A 17,859-nucleotide genomic window follows, 5' to 3' on the forward strand; every position below is an offset into this window, starting at 1 on the left:
TTCAAAGCTCTAACTACATCCAAAGAATGCAATGATCTCTCCTTAGAATTCTTAGGATTAGGACACAATGAAGGAACCCACAATTTCTCTACTAATGTTGTTAGAATTCACAACCTTAGGTAAAAATTTAAAAGAAGTTCGCAACACCCGCCTTATCCTGATGAAAAATCAGAAAAGGAGACTCACAAGAAAGAGCAGATAATTCAGAAACTCGTCTGGCAGAAGAGATGGCCAAAAGGAACAAAACTTTCCAAGAAAGTAATTTGATGTCCAACGAATGCATAGGTTCAAACGGAGGAGATGGAAGAGCCCCCAGAACCAAATTCAAACTCCAAGGAGGAGAAATTGACTTAATGACAGGTTTTATACGAACCAAAGCTTGTACAAAACAATGAATATCAGGAAGATTAGCAATCTTTCTGTGAAAAAGAACAGAAAGAGCAGAGATTTGTCCTTTCAAGGAACTTGCAGACAAACCTTTATCCAAACCATCCTGAAGAAACTGTAAAATTCTCGGAATTCTAAAAGAATGCCAGGAAAAATGATGAGAAAGACACCAAGAAATATAAGTCTTCCAGACTCTATAATATATCTCCCTAGATACAGATTTACGAGCCTGTAACATAGTATTAATCACAGAGTCAGAGAAACCTCTTTGACTAAGAATCAAACGTTCAATCTCCATACCTTTAAATTTAAGGATTTGAGATCCTGATGGAAAAAAGGACCTTGCGACAAAAGGTCTGGTCTTAACGGAAGAGTCCACGGTTGGCAAGAGGCCATCCGGACAAGATCCGCATACCAAAACCTGTGGGGCCATGCTGGAGCTACCAGCAGAACAAACGAGCATTCCTTCAGAATCTTGGAGATTACTCTTGGAAGAAGAACTAGAGGCGGAAAGATATAGGCAGGATGATACTTCCAAGGAAGTGACAATGCATCCACTGCTTCCGCTTGAGGATCCCTGGATCTGGACAGATACCTGGGAAGTTTCTTGTTTAGATGAGAGGCCATCAGATCTATTTCTGGAAGTCCCCACATTTGAACAATCTGAAGAAATACCTCTGGGTGAAGAGACCATTCACCCGGATGTAACGTTTGGCGGCTGAGATAATCCGCTTCCCAATTGTCTATACCTGGGATATGAACCGCAGAAACTAGACAGGAGCTGGATTCTGCCCATACCAGAATTCGAGATACTTCCTTCATAGCCAGAGGACTGTGAGTCCCTCCTTGATGATTGATGTATGCCACAGTTGTGACATTGTCTGTCTGAAAACAAATGAACGATTCTCTCTTTAGAAGAGACCATGACTGAAGAGCTCTGAAAATTGCACGGAGTTCCAAAATATTGATCGGTAATCTCACCTCCTGAGATTCCCAAACCCCTTGTGCTGTCAGAGACCCCCAAACAGCTCCCCAACCTGTCAGACTTGCATCTGTTGAAATTACAGTCCAGGTCGGAAGAACAAAAGAAGCCCCCTGAACTAAACGATGGTGATCTGTCCACCACATCAGAGAGCGTCGTACAATCGGTGTTAAAGATATTAATTGAGATATCTTTGTGTAATCCCTGCACCACTGGTTCAGCATACAGAGCTGAAGAGGTTGCATGTGAAAACGAGCAAAGGGGATCGCGTCCGATGCTGCAGTCATAAGACCTAGAATTTCCATGCATAAAGCTACCGAAGGGAATGATTGTGACTGAAGGTTTCGACAAGCTGATATCAATTTTAGACGTCTCTTTTCCGTTAGTGACAGAGTCATGGACACTGAATCTATCTGGAAACCTAAAAAGGTTACCCTTGTCTGAGGAATCAATGAACTTTTTGGTAAATTGATCCTCCAACCATGATCTTGAAGAAACAACACAAGTCGATTCGTATGAGATTCTGCTAAATGTGAAGACTGAGCAAGTACCAAGATATCGCCCAAATAAGGAAATACCACAATACCCTGTCCTCTGATTACAGACAGAAGGGCACTGAGAACCTTTGTAAAAACTCTTGGAGCTGTAGCTAGGCCAAACGGTAGAGTCAAAAACTGGTAATGCTTGTCTAGGAAAGAGAATCTCAGAAACTGATAGTGATCTGGATGAATCCGAATATGCAGATATGCATCCTGTAAATCTATTGTGGACATATAATGCTCTTGCTGAACAAAAGGCAGGATAGTCCTTACAGTTACCATTTTGAATGTTGGTATCCTTGCATAACGATTCAATATTTTTAGATCCAGAACTGGTCTGAAGGAATTCTCCTTCTTTGGTACAATGAAGAGATTTGAATAAAACCCCAGCCCCTGATCCCGGACTGGAACTGGCATAATTACTCCAGCCAACTCTAGATCTGAAACACATTTCAGAAATGCTTGAGCCTTCGCTAGGTTTACTGGGACACGGGAAAGAAAAAATCTCTTTGCAGGAGGTCTTATCTTGAAGCCAATTCTGTACGCTTCTGAAACAATGTTCTGAATCCAGAGATTGTGAACGGAATTGAACCAAATTTCTTTGAAAAAACGTAATCTGCCCCCTACCAGCTGAGCTGGAATGAGGGCCGCACCTTCATGTGGACTTGGGAGCTGGCTTTGGTTTTCTAAAAGGCTTGGATTTATTCCAGACTGGAGATGGTTTCCAAACTGATACCGCTCCTGAGGATGAAGGATCAGGCTTTTGTTCCTTGTTGTGACGAAAGGAACGAAAACGATTATTAGACCTAAATTTACCTTTAGATTTTTTATCCTGTGGTAAAAAAGTTCCTTTCCCTCCAGTAACAGTTGAGATAATAGAATCCAACTGAGAACCAAATAATTATTACCCTGGAAAGAAAGGGAAAGCAGAGTAGACTTAGAAGACATATCAGCATTCCAAGTTTTAAGCCATAAAGCTCTTCTAGCTAAAATAGCTAGAGACATATACCTGACATCAACTCTAATGATATCAAAGATGGCATCACAAATAAAATTATTAGCATGTTGTAGAAGAATAATAATGCTATGAGAATTATGATCTGTTACTTGTTGCGCTAAAGCTTCTAACCAAAAAGTTGAAGCTGCAGCAACATCCGCTAAAGATATAGCAGGTCTAAGAAGATTACCTGAACACAAGTAAGCTTTTCTTAGAAAGGATTCAATTTTCCTATCTAAAGGATCCTTAAAGGAAGTACCATCTGCCGTAGGAATAGTAGTACGCTTAGCAAGAGTAGAGACAGCCCCATCAACCTTAGGGATTTTGTCCCAAAATTCTAATCTGTCAGATGGCACAGGATATAATTGCTTAAAACCTTTAGGAGTAAAAGAATTACCCAAATTATTCCATTCCCTGGAAATTACTTCAGAAATAGCACCAGGGACAGGAAACACTTCTGGAATAACTACAGGAGATTTAAAAACCTTATCTAAACGTTTAGATTTAGTATCAAGAGGACTAGAATCCTCAATTTCTAATGCAATTAGGACTTCTTTAAGTAAAGAACGAATAAATTCCATTTTAAATAAATATGAAGATTTATCAGCATCAACCTCTGAGACAGAATCCTCTGAACCAGAAGAACCATTATCAGTATCAGAATGATGATGTTCATTTAAAAATTCATCTGAAAAATGAGAAGTTTTAAAAGACTTTTTACGTTTACTAGAAGGAGGAATAACAGACATAGCCTTCTTAATGGATTTAGAAACAAAATCTCTTATGTTATCAGGAACACTCTGAGTATTAGATGTTGACGGAACAGCAACAAGTAATGTAACAGTACTAAAGGAAATATTATCTGCATTAGCAAGTTTGTCATGACAAACAGTACAAACAACAGCTGGAGGAACAGATACCAAAAGTTTACAGCACATACGCTTAGCTTTGGTAGCTCCAGCACCAGGCAGCGATTTTCCAGAAGTATCTTCTGACTCAGCTTCAACGTGGGACATCTTGCAATATGTAATAGAAAAAACAACATATAAAGCAAAATTGATCAAATTCCTTAAATGACAGTTTCAGGAATGGGAAAACTGGAGTATAATTTAAAAGATATTTACCTGCCTTAAAACAGGGCGGGCCGTGGACTGATCACACAACAGAAGGAAAGGAATTTATCAGGTAAGCATAAATTATGTTTTCTTCTGTTATGTGTGATCAGTCCACGGGTCATCATTACTTCTGGGATACCAATACCAAAGCAAAAGTACACGGATGACGGGAGGGATAGGCAGGCTCATTATACAGAAGGAACCACTGCCTGAAGAACCTTTCTCCCAAAAATAGCCTCCGAGAAGCAAAAGTGTCAAATTTGTAAAATTTGGAAAAAGTATGAAGCGAAGACCAAGTTGCAGCCTTGCAAATCTGTTCAACAGAGGCCTCATTCTTAAAGGCCCAAGTGGAAGCCACAGCTCTAGTGGAGTGAGCTGTAATTCTTTCAGGAGGCTGCTGTCCAGCAGTCTCATAGGCTAAACGTATTATGCTACGAAGCCAAAAAGAGAGAGAGGTAGCAGAAGCTTTTTGACCTCTCCTCTGTCCAGAGTAAACGACAAACAAGGAAGAAGTTTGGCGAAAATCTTTAGTTGCCTGCAAGTAGAACTTGAGGGCACGAACTACATCCAGATTGTGTAAAAAGACGTTCCTTCTTTGAAGAAGGATTTGGACACAAGGATGGGACAACAATCTCTTGATTGATGTTCCTGTTAGTGACTACCTTAGGTAAGAACCCAGGTTTAGTACGCAGAACTACCTTGTCTGAGTGAAAAATCAGATAAGGGGAATCACAATGTAAGGCTGATAACTCAGAGACTCTTCGAGCCGAGGAAATAGCCATTAAAAACAGAACTTTCCAAGATAACATTTTTATATCAATGGAATGAAGGGGTTCAAACGGAACACCCTGTAAAACGTTAAGAACTAAGTTTAAACTCCATGGTGGAGCAACAGCTTTAAAACACAGGCTTGATCCTAGCTAAAGCCTGACAAAAGGACTGGACGTCTGGATCTTCTGACAGACGTCTGTGTAACAAGATGGACAGAGCTGAAATCTGTCCCTTTAATGAACTAGCTGATAAACCTTTTTCTAAACCTTCTTGTAGAAAAGACAATATCCTAGCGATCCTAACCTTACTCCAGGAGTAACCTTTGGATTCGCACCAGTCTAGGTATTTCCGCCATATTTTATGGTAAATCCTTCTGGTAACAGGCTTCCTAGCCTGAATCAGGGTATCAATAACCGACTCAGAAAAACCACGTTTTGATAAAATCAAGCGTTCAATTTCCAAGCAGTCAGCTTCAGAGAAGTTAGATTTTGATGTTTGAATGGACCCTGTATCAGAAGGTCCTGTCTTAGAGGTAGAGACCAAGGCGGACAGGATGACATGTCCACTAGATCTGCATACCAAGTCCTGCGTGGCCAAGCAGGTGCTATTAGAATTACTGATGCTCTCTCCTGTTTGATTTTGGCAATCAATCGAGGAAGCAGCGGGAAGGGTGGAAACACATAAGCCATCCTGAAGTTCCAAGGTGCTGTCAAAGCATCTATCAGAACTGCTCCCGGATCCCTGGATCTGGACCCGTAGCGAGGAAGTTTGGCGTTCTGGCGAGACGCCATGAGATCTATCTCTGGTGTGCCCCAACGTCGAAGTATTTGGGCAAAGACCTCCGGATGAAGTTCCCACTCCCCCGGATGAAGAGTCTGGCGACTCAAGAAATCCGCCTCCCAGTTCTCCACTCCCGGGATGTGGATTGCTGACAGGTGGCAAGAGTGAGACTCTGCCCAGCGAATTATCTTTGATACTTCCATCATTGCTAGGGAGCTTCTTGTCCTCCCTGATGGTTGATGTAAGCTACAGTCGTGATGTTGTCCGACTGAAACCTGATGAACCCCCGAGTTATTAACTGGGGCCAAGCCAGAAGGGCATTGAGAACTGCTCTCAATTCCAGAATGTTTATTGGAAGGAGACTCTCCTCCTGATTCCATAGTCCCCTGAGCCTTCAGAGAATTCCAGACAGCGCCCCAACCTAGTAGGCTGGCGTCTGTTGTTACAATTGTCCAGTCTGGCCTGCTGAATGGCATCCCCTGGACAGGTGTGGCCGATGAAGCCACCATAGAAGAGAATTTCTGGTCTCTTGATTCAGATTCAGAGTAGGGGACAAATCTGAGTAATCCCCATTCCACTGACTTAGCATGCATAATTGCAGCGGTCTGAGGTGTAGGCGTGCAAAAGGTACTATGTCCATTGCCGCTACCATTAAGCCGATCACCTCCATGCATTGAGCTACTGACGGGTGTTGAATGGAATGAAGGACGCGGCATGCATTTTGAAGTTTTGTTAACCTGTCTTCTGTCAGGTAAATCTTCATTTCTACAGAATCTATAAGAGTCCCCAAGAATGGAACTCTTGTGAGAGGAAAGAGAGAACTCTTCTTTTCGTTCACTTTCCATCCATTGCGACTTAGAAATGCCAGAACTAACTCTGTATGAGACTTGGCAGTTTGAAAGCTTGAAGCTTGTATTAGAATGTCGTCTAGGTACGGAGCTACCGAAATCCCTCGCGGTCTTAGTACCGCTAGAAGGGCACCCAGAACCTTTGTGAAGATTCTTGGAGCCGTAGCCAATCCGAATGGAAGAGCTACAAACTGGTAGTGCTTGTCTAAGAAAGCAAACCTTAGATACCGGTGATGATCTTTGTGGATCGGTATGTGAAGGTAAGCATCCTTTAAATCCACTGTGGTCATGTACTGACCCTCTTGGATCATGGGTAAGATTGTCCGAATAGTTTCCATTTTGAACGATGGAACTCTTAGGAATTTGTTTAGAGTCTTTAAATCTAAGATTGGTCTGAAAGTTCCCTCTTTTTTGGGAACCACAAACAGGTTTGAGTAGAACCCTTGTCCTTGTTCCGACCACGGAACCGGATGGATCACTCCCATTGTTAACAGATCTTGTACGCAGCGTAAAAACGCTTCTTTCTTTATCTGGTTTGTTGACAACCTTGACAGATGAAATCTCCCTCTTGGGGGAGATAATTTGAAGTCTAGAAGGTATCCCTGAGATATGATCTCTAGTGCCCAGGGATCCTGAACATCTCTTGCCCAGGCCTGGGCGAAGAGAGAGAGTCTGCCCCCTACTAGATCCGGTCCCGGATCGGGGGCTCTCGGTTCATGCTGTCTTTGGGGCAGCAGCAGGTTTCCTGGCCTGCTTGCTTTTGTTCCAGGACTGGTTAGGCTTCCAGCCTTGCCTGTAACGAGCAACAGCTCCTTCCTGTTTTGGTGCAGTGGAGGTTGATGCTGCTCCTGTTTTGAAATTCCGAAAGGGACGAAAATTAGACTGTCTAGCCTTAGCTTTGGCCTTGTCTTGAGGTAGGGCGTGGCCCTTACCTCCCGTAATGTCAGCGATTAATTTCTTTCAAACCGGGCCCGAATAAGGACTGCCCCTTGAAAGGTATATTAAGTAATTTGGACTTGAAGTAACATCAGCTGACCAGGATTTTAGCCACAGTGCCCTGCGTGCCGGTATGGCGAATCCTGAGTTCTTAGCCCGTAAGTTTGGTTAAATGTACTACGGCCTCCGAAATGAAAGAATTAGCTAGTTTAAGGACTCTAAAGCCTGTCCGTAATGTCGTCTAGCGTAGAGGAACTAAGGTTCTCTTCAAGCGACTCAATCCAAAATGCTGCCGCAGCCGTAATCGGCGCGATACATGCAAGGGGTTGTAATATAAAACTTGTTGAACAAACATTTTCTTAAGGTAACCCTCTAATTTTTTATCCATTGGATCTGAGAAAGCACAGCTATCCTCCACCGGGATAGTGGTACGCTTAGCTAAAGTAGAAACTGCTCCCTCCACCTTGGGGACCGTTTGCCATAAGTCCCGAGTGGTGGCGTCTATTGGAAACATCTTTCTAATATTGGAGGGGGTGAGAACGGCACACCGGGTCTATCCCACTCCTTAGTAACAATTTCAGTTAGTCTCTTAGGTATAGGAAAAACGTCAGTACTCGCCGGGGGTACCGCAAAGTATTTATCCAACCTACACAGTTTCTCTGGTATTGCAACAGTGTTACAATCGTTGAGAGCTGCTAAGACCTCCCCTAGTAGTACACGGAGGTTCTCCAATTTAAATTTAAAATTGAAATATCTGAGTCCAATCTGTTTGGATCAGAACCGTCACCCACAGAATGAAGCTCTCCGTCTCATGCTCTGCGAGCTGTGACGCAGTATCAGGACATGGCCCCTAGCATTGTCAGCGCACTCTGTTCTCACCCCAGAGTGATCACGCTTGCCTCTTAGTTCAGGTAATTTAGACAAAACTTCAGTCATAACAGTAGCCATATCTTGTAATGTTATCTGTAATGGCCGCCCCAGATGTACTAGGCGCCAAAATATCACGCACCTCCCCGGGCGGGAGATGCAGGTACTGTCGCGTGAGGCGAGTTAGTCGGCATAACTCTCCCCTCGCTGTTTGGTGAACTTTGTTCACATTGTACTGATTGACTTTTATTTAAAGTAGCATCAATACAGTTAGTACATAAATTTCTATTGGGCTCCACCTTGGCATTGGAACAAATGACACAGATATCTTCCTCTGAGTCAGACATGTTTAACACACTAGCCAAAAAACTTACAACTTGGTTATAATCTTTTTTAGCAAAAAAAGTACTGTGCCCTCAAAGAGGTACTAACGATTAAATGACAGTTGAAATAATGAACTGAAAAACAGTTATTGCATCAAACTTTAAAACAACACAACTTTTAGCAAAGGTTTGTTCCCATTAGTAAAAAACAACACTAATTAAATTTGTACATAAGAAAAACAAAACAACGTTTTTTATACACAGTCACTATAAGAATTCTCACAGCTCTGCTGAGAGAAATTACCTCCCTTCAAAGAAGTTTGAAGACCCTGAGATCTGTCAGAGATGAACCGGATCATGCAGGACAAATAAAAGTAGCTGACTGGAATTTTTTGATGCGTAGCAAAGGAGCGCCAAAAACGGCCCCTCCCTCTCCCACACAGCAGTGAAGAGAAACGAAACAGTCACAATTAAAGCAAAAAACTGCCAAGTGGAAAAATAATGCCCCCAAATCATTTATTCACACAGTACCTCAGCAATGTAAACGATTCTACATTCCAGCAAAAACGTTTAACATGAGAATAGTATTAAAAGGGTTAGTGACCTTAACACAGTAGTTCCGGTGAATATACCATCCCCAGAATACTGAAGTGTATACATACATGTCATTTTAACGGTATGGCAGGCTTTTCTCATCAATTCCATTCAGAAAATAAAAACTGCCACATACCTCAATGCAGATTCATCTGCCCGCTGTCCCCTGATCTGAAGCCTTTACCTCCCTCAGATGGTCCGAGAACAGCAATATGATCTTAACGACTCCGGTTAAAATCATAGTAAAAAATCTCTGTCAGATTCTTCCTCAAACTCTGCCAGAGAAGTAATAACACGCTCCGGTGCTATTTTATAATTAACAAACTTTTGATTGAAGTAAAAATGCCAGTGAACAAGCTTCTAGCAACCAGAAGCACAAAATAATGAGACTTAAATAATGTGGAGACAATAGTAACGCCCATATTTTTTTTAGCGCCAAAAAAGACGCCCACATTATTTGGCGCCTAAATGCTTTTGGCGCCAAAATGACGCCACATCCGGAACGCCGACACCTTTGGTGCAAAAAAACGTCAAAAATGACGCAACTTCCGGCGACACGTATGACGCCGGAAAAAGAAAAAAAAATTTGCGCCAAAAAAGTCAGCGCCAAGAATGACGCAATTAAATGAAGCATTTTCAGCCCCCGCGAGCCTAACAGCCCACAGGGAAAAGTCAAATTTTAAGGTAAGAAAAAATGATTTATTCATATGCATTATCCCAAATATGAAACTGACTGTCTGAAATAAGGAACGTTGAACATCCTGAGTCAAGGCAAATAAATGTTTGAATACATATATTTAGAACTTTATATAAAAGTGCCCAACCATAGCTTAGAGTGTCACAGAAAATAAGACTTACTTACCCCAGGACACTCATCTACATGTAGTAGAAAGCCAAACCAGTACTGAAACGAGAATCAGTAGAGGAAATGGTATATATAAGAGTATATTGTCGATCTGAAAAGGGAGGTAAGAGATGAATCTCTACGACCGATAACAGAGAACCTATGAAATAGACCCCATAGAAGGAGATCACTGCATTCAAATAGGCAATACTCTCCTCACATCCCTCTGACATTCACTGCACGCTGAGAGGAAAACCGGGCTCCAACCTGCTGCGGAGCGCATATCAACGTAGAATCTAGCACAAACTTACTTCACCACCTCCATAGGAGGCAAAGTTTGTAAAAACTGATTTGTGGGTGTGGTGAGGGGTGTATTTATAGGCATTTTGAGGTTTTGGAAACTTTGCCCCTCCTGGTAGGAATGTATATCCCATACGTCACTAGCTCATGGACTCTTGCTAATTACATGAAAGAAATATATATATATATATACACATACATACATATATATATACACACACAACTTGTTTTTCACAGGAGTCTGAGGACTGGGGTTACTTCCCGAAAAATATAAATATATATATATATATTTAAATATGGGGGGCAGGGAGAGAGTGTAATCCTGTATTATAATCAATACACAAATGGTTGAAATTATTTATTTACTTTATTCAAAGGATTAATGGTGCAGACCCTTAAAACAACTTATAACCTTAAAAAGAGAGAGAATTATGAAAGAGGTATGATTAAACCTCTTTCCTAAAGTAAGGGAAATCGTCACTCTTAGTATTAAACCATATGTATTTTTATTGTTCATATATATGAATTCCCATGTGAAATCAGAACCAATTATATCTACACATCTTTGTGCTATTTAAACCATTAACTTAAAGACTAAACATACAAGTGCAAAACTAGGTATGTCCCTTTAAGACCTTATAGCATATTTAAATAGGCACATATCGTCCATTGCTGATACCAGATTATTAAAGGGACAGTCTAGGCCCAAATAAACTTTCATGATTCAGATACAGCATGTCATTTTAAACAATTTTCCAATTTACTTTTATCACAAATTTTGCTTTGTTCTCTTGGTATTCTTAGTTGAAAGCTTAACCTAGGAGGTTCATATGCTAATTTCTTAGACCTTGAAGGCCACCTCTTTTCAGAATGCATTTTAACAGTTTTTCACCACTAGAAGGTGTTAGTTCACGTATTTCATATAGATAACACTGTGCTCATGCACGTGAAGTTATCTGGGAGCAGGCACTGATTGGCTAGACTGCAAGTCTGTGAAAAGAACTGAAATAAAAGGGGCAGTTTGCAGAGGCTTAGATACAAGATAATCACAGAGGTTAAAAGTATATTATTATAACTGTGTTGGTTATGCAAAACTGGGGAATGGGTAATAAAGGGATTATCTATCTTTTAAAACAATAAAAATTCTGGTGTAGACTGTCCCTTTAATCACAGTTCTTGAGCAATTTTAGTTCATTATCCAAAAAGATAACATATAGAAAGTATTTTGGGATTGTCAATCCTGTGTGTTTTAACAAACCATAGAAGTTATATTCAAACTGTATTGAGCCAAATTCACAGCTCCCTTGAATGCTTTAACTTTAATCAGATCTGTTTAATCACACTCTGACATTTTGCTTCCAATGAGCTGATACACACTTTGCTTATAGGTTTACAGACTACAGCCAGTGACCGCAGTTTACAACTGCTCTTTAGGTCAAGCTGCATCTGCTAACCTTTCTCCTCTTACCGGAACTGCAGAAGTTAACAGTTACAGATACATTTTTATTGTGTATATATATATATATATATATATATATATATATATATATATATATATATATATATATATATATATATATATATATATATATATATATATATATATATATATATATATATATATATATATATATATATATATCTATATCTCTATCTCTATCTCTATATATATCTATCTATCTCTATCTATATATCTATATATATATCTATATATCTATATATCTATATATCTATATATCAAAGGATAAACAGCGCTTATAGATTTTCTTAAAAACTGTATATATTATAGAGTCTCGACAGTATTGGTAGGTAAAAGTAGATAAGAGGAAAAAATATATATATATGGTCATATGCTTGTATAATAAAGTCTTAGATGAGATATGGAGATCCAGGTGTAGTGTAGGAGTATTAGATACCCTTACCAAAAGTTACCTCAATCCTATGAGGTAAGTTTGCCGCATTGGAGGATGTATCTGATGATTGGATGAGTCCTAGGTATTCTGATCTGTATAGTTTCGCTGCCTCTTGGAGTAGAATGGGATGTGGGTCCCCTTTGTGCTGGTTTTCTTAGAAAACTTCCTGGGCTTGTTGCCTCTTGGAGCTTGGTTCTCTTGTCTTGGTATGAACTTTCTTGTCCAGGTATATACCCAAAAAGACAGAAAACAGCAAAAATAGTGTAATACCGTTTTATTCAATAATAGTATAAAAAAGTAACATATATCACACTCACATTTTATGTCCTCACTGATATGAGGTATTGTTACAGCACATAGAATTAGAGGTGGATTCACAGATGGTTATGTCCCAAGCCAGTCAGAAAATAAAGTCTGTATTCCTTAGATGTCACAAGCAGTGATTACAGCCGAGTGAGGATGTAGCCAGGAATTTATCCGGTTAATATCGCTAATTAGGTCAGTGACTGTACAGGGCTGGTCTGTTTATATATTCAGGTATGTCCAGTGTCTTTATACATGTCACACCACGCTGATACAGTTATATGCAGAAGATACAAACTAAAGCATCAGCTCTTCTCTGCTTCCTTCCCCCCTCCCTGGCAGGTACAGACAATACTGACGTCAAAGGGTCCTCTGGAGTTAACAACCAATCAGAAGACAAGTTGTCTTCTGATTGGTTGTTAACTCCAGAGGACCCTTTGACGTCAGTATTGTCTGTACCTGCCAGGGAGGGGGGAAGGAAGCAGAGAAGAGCTGATGCTTTAGTTTGTATCTTCTGCATATAACTGTATCAGCGTGGTGTGACATGTATAAAGACACTGGACATACCTGAATATATAAACAGACCAGCCCTGTACAGTCACTGACCTAATTAGCGATATTAACCGGATAAATTCCTGGCTACATCCTCACTCGGCTGTAATCACTGCTTGTGACATCTAAGGAATACAGACTTTATTTTCTGACTGGCTTGGGACATAACCATCTGTGAATCCACCTCTAATTCTATGTGCTGTAACAATACCTCATATCAGTGAGGACATAAAATGTGAGTGTGATATATGTTACTTTTTTATACTATTATTGAATAAAACGGTATTACACTATTTTTGCTGTTTTCTGTCTTTTTGGGTATATACCTGGACAAGAAAGTTCATACCAAGACAAGAGAACCAAGCTCCAAGAGGCAACAAGCCCAGGAAGTTTTCTAAGAAAACCAGCACAAAGGGGACCCACATCCCATTCTACTCCAAGAGGCAGCGAAACTATACAGATCAGAATACCTAGGACTCATCCAATCATCAGATACATCCTCCAATGCGGCAAACTTACCTCATAGGATTGAGGTAACTTTTGGTAAGGGTATCTAATACTCCTACACTACACCTGGATCTCCATATCTCATCTAAGACTTTATTATACAAGCATATGACCATATATATATATTTTTTCCTCTTATCTACTTTTACCTACCAATACTGTCGAGACTCTATAATATATACAGTTTTTAAGAAAATCTATAAGCGCTGTTTATCCTTTGATATATATCCTCCTATATTGTATAGACTTTGTCTATTACACAATATTTGTACTCAAACAGCTGCTCTATGAGATTTTCAGACCTCTGACTAGCGCATCTTATTAGAGTAACGCTTGTTTCTACTCACTGACACTGAGTGGTAACATTCTACTTATATCTATCTATATATATATATATATATATGAAGTAAGTGAGTTGAATCCAGCACCATAGGTTTTAGTAAAGTTTCTTTCCCACCTGTGTGCACGTTACCAAGGAGTATCAGCCAAACTCCAGTGTATACAGTCCATGTAGAAAATAAGGTAACAGCACCACAGCACACAATCTTCTTTTAAAGGTGAAAAATCTTTATTTGAGGTTTAGCAACCAGTAAAAAAGCGACGTTTCGGACCTACATAGTCCTTAATCATGCATAAGTTAAAATCAAACAAACAGACTTTAAAAAGGGTATCTGGACCAATCATGCTTCAATTCTCAGTGTTAATTGGTTTAACCCATACCTATCCAGGTTTGTAAATTTCAACAACACAGTGACCTCTAGTGGTACCAGAATATATTCCATCATTTAAAACCATTATAAAAACAGAATTTATGTTTACCTGATAAATTTCTTTCTCCAACGGTGTGTCCGGTCCACGGCGTCATCCTTACTTGTGGGATATTCTCTTCCCCAACAGGAAATGGCAAAGAGCCCAGCAAAGCTGGTCACATGATCCCTCCTAGGCTCCGCCTACCCCAGTCATTCGACCGACGTTAAGGAGGAATAATAGCATAGGAGAAACCATATGGTACCGTGGTGACTGTAGTTAAAGAAAATAAATTATCAGACCTGATTAAAAACCAGGGCGGGCCGTGGACCGGACACACCGTTGGAGAAAGAAATTTATCAGGTAAACATAAATTCTGTTTTCTCCAACATAGGTGTGTCCGGTCCACGGCGTCATCCTTACTTGTGGGAACCAATACCAAAGCTTTAGGACACGGATGAAGGGAGGGGAGCAAATCAGGTCACCTAAATGGAAGGCACCACGGCTTGCAAAACCTTTCTCCCAAAAATAGCCTCAGAAGAAGCAAAAGTATCAAACTTGTAAAATTTGGTAAAAGTGTGCAGTGAAGACCAAGTCGCTGCCCTACATATCTGATCAACAGAAGCCTCGTTCTTGAAGGCCCATGTGGAAGCCACAGCCCTAGTGGAATGAGCTGTGATTCTTTCGGGAGGCTGCCGTCCGGCAGTCTCGTAAGCCAATCTGATGATGCTTTTAATCCAAAAAGAGAGAGAGGTAGAAGTTGCTTTTTGACCTCTCCTTTTACCTGAATAAACAACAAACAAGGAAGATGTTTGTCTAAAATCCTTTGTAGCATCTAAATAGAATTTTAGAGCGCGAACAACATCCAAATTGTGCAACAAGCGTTCCTTCTTTGAAACTGGTTTCGGACACAGAGAAGGTACGATAATCTCCTGATTAATGTTTTTGTTAGAAACAACTTTTGGAAGAAAACCAGGTTTAGTACGTAAAACCACCTTATCTGCATGGAACACCAGATAAGGAGGAGAACACTGCAGAGCAGATAATTCTGAAACTCTTCTAGCAGAAGAAATTGCAACTAAAAACAAAACTTTCCAAGATAATAACTTAATATCAACGGAATGTAAGGGTTCAAACGGAACCCCCTGAAGAACTGAAAGAACTAAATTGAGACTCCAAGGAGGAGTCAAAGGTTTGTAAACAGGCTTGATTCTAACCAGAGCCTGAACAAAGGCTTGAACATCTGGCACAGCTGCCAGTTTTTTGTGAAGTAACACCGACAAGGCAGAAATCTGTCCCTTCAGGGAACTTGCCGATAATCCTTTTTCCAATCCTTCTTGAAGGAAGGATAGAATCCTAGGAATCTTAACCTTGTCCCAAGGGAATCCTTTAGATTCACACCAACAGATATATTTTTTCCAAATTTTGTGGTAAATCTTTCTAGTTACAGGCTTTCTGGCCTGAACAAGAGTATCGATAACAGAATCTGAGAAACCTCGCTTCGATAAAATCAAGCGTTCAATCTCCAAGCAGTCAGCTGGAGTGAAACCAGATTCGGATGTTCGAACGGACCCTGAACAAGAAGGTCTCGTCTCAAAGGTAGCTTCCAAGGTGGAGCCGATGACATATTCACCAGATCTGCATACCAAGTCCTGCGTGGCCACGCAGGAGCTATCAAGATCACCGACGCCCTCTCCTGATTGATCCTGGCTACCAGCCTGGGGATGAGAGGAAACGGCGGGAACACATAAGCTAGTTTGAAGGTCCAAGGTGCTACTAGTGCATCCACTAGAGCCGCCTTGGGATCCCTGGATCTGGACCCGTAGCAAGGAACTTTGAAGTTCTGACGAGAGGCCATCAGATCCATGTCTGGAATGCCCCATAGTTGAGTGAACTTGGGCAAAGATTTCCGGATGGAGTTCCCACTCCCCCGGATGCAATGTCTGACGACTCAGAAAATCCGCTCCAATTTTTCCACTCCCGGGATGTGGATAGCAGACAGGTGGCAGGAGTGAGACTCCGCCCATTAGAATAATCTTGGTCACTTCTTCCATCGCTAGGGAACTCCTTGTTCCCCCCTATATATATATATATATATATATATATATATATATATATATATACATACATATACACATACACACACACACATACATACATACATACACACACACACACAATAAAAATACATATGGTTTAATACTAAAAGAGTGCTGATTTCCCTTACTTTAGGAAAGAGGTTTAATCATACCTCTTTCATAATTCTCTCTCTTTTTAAGGAGATAGATAGATATATATATATATATATATATATAAACTAATCAGTGGTGAAGCATAGCAAAGTCAATGGTAAATAATATAAAAATCATCTTTTATACAAATTCATGTGTTAAGCTAATTTAGATATTTGTCAGATAGACTAGCACTCAACAAATGTCTCAATTTCGGGTTATGAAAAACACTGAGTAAAAAAGAGAAGGCCACTTACATCTATCTTAACAAGTTTCTCTTTCTGTGTCAAAGTTTTGTTAAAAGTATGGATATTTATTTTGTATGTGGAGTTGGGCTGAAGATAGGGAACCTGGAAGAAATGAAGAGGAAAAACTTGATAAATACAGAATAAAAAATAAATAAAGCATGTAATAAATCAATCTATCATGCAGCAAATTAAAATAAACCATTGTTCTGGTTATAAATATATTAGAAAACTAAAAATAATATGAACAAATGTATAACTCGTGGTTTACTTTATTGAGACACACCCAATAAAACAGGTATTAGAATAAATGTTAAAGGGACACTGTACCCAAATTTTTTCTTTCGCGATTCAAATTGAGCATGACATTTTAAGCATCTTTCTAATTTACTCCTTTTATCAATTTTTCTTCATTCTCTTGGTATCTTTATTTGAAATGCAAGAATGTAAGTTTAGATGCCGGCCCATTTTTGTTGAAAAACCTGGGTTGTCCTTGCTGATTGGTGGATAAATTAATTCACCAATAAAAAAGTTGCTGTCCAGAGTACTGAACCCAAAACAAGCTTAGATGCCTTCTTTTTCAAATAAAGATAGCAAGAGAACGAAGAAAAATTGATAATAGGAGTAAGTTAGAAAGTTGCTTAAAATTGCATGCTCTTTCTGAATTACAAAAGAAAAATTTTGGGTACAGAGTCCCTTTAAGTATAGTTTGGGCAAAGCTGGGTGGGCTGAATTAAATCAAAACAATTTAAATGATTAATTAATTGATTTAACAGGGCGTCATAAGCAGTATTGCTAGACCGTGCTAACATTAGTACGCAACTGGAATTACAAGTCTATGGTAAATTAGATTTACTAGAAAAGGTTTATCGCTGCAGACATCGATCTAGCACACACATTACTTTCAATGGATATCACAACCACGCTAAATAGCTCTGATACTACAAGTTGAAAGTTATGGATAGCGCTCCATTCAAAGCCCAAATAGTGCAAAAAGAATTAGTGTGACTTGAGTAAGGTGTAAGGGTTTTAAAAAAAAAAAAAATCAAATAAAGTATTACACTCATATATAAAATAC

The 17,859-nt window shown here is 39.8% G+C and overlaps 1 protein-coding gene across 1 annotated transcript in view; it reads right to left on the bottom strand.

The window, feature by feature from the left end:
• The window catches only part of TRMT11 (tRNA methyltransferase 11 homolog), a 206,884-nt gene that overhangs the window by 165,421 nt on the left and 23,604 nt on the right, over positions 1 to 17,859 (bottom strand). The window contains exon 5 of the mRNA XM_053710715.1: positions 16,794 to 16,886. Coding sequence (XP_053566690.1) covers positions 16,794 to 16,886 — 93 coding nt within the window. The remainder of the gene's footprint in view (positions 1 to 16,793; positions 16,887 to 17,859) is intronic.

Source organism: Bombina bombina, chromosome 4 (genome assembly GCF_027579735.1).
Source record: "Bombina bombina isolate aBomBom1 chromosome 4, aBomBom1.pri, whole genome shotgun sequence".
NCBI classification, from domain to species: domain Eukaryota; kingdom Metazoa; phylum Chordata; class Amphibia; order Anura; family Bombinatoridae; genus Bombina; species Bombina bombina.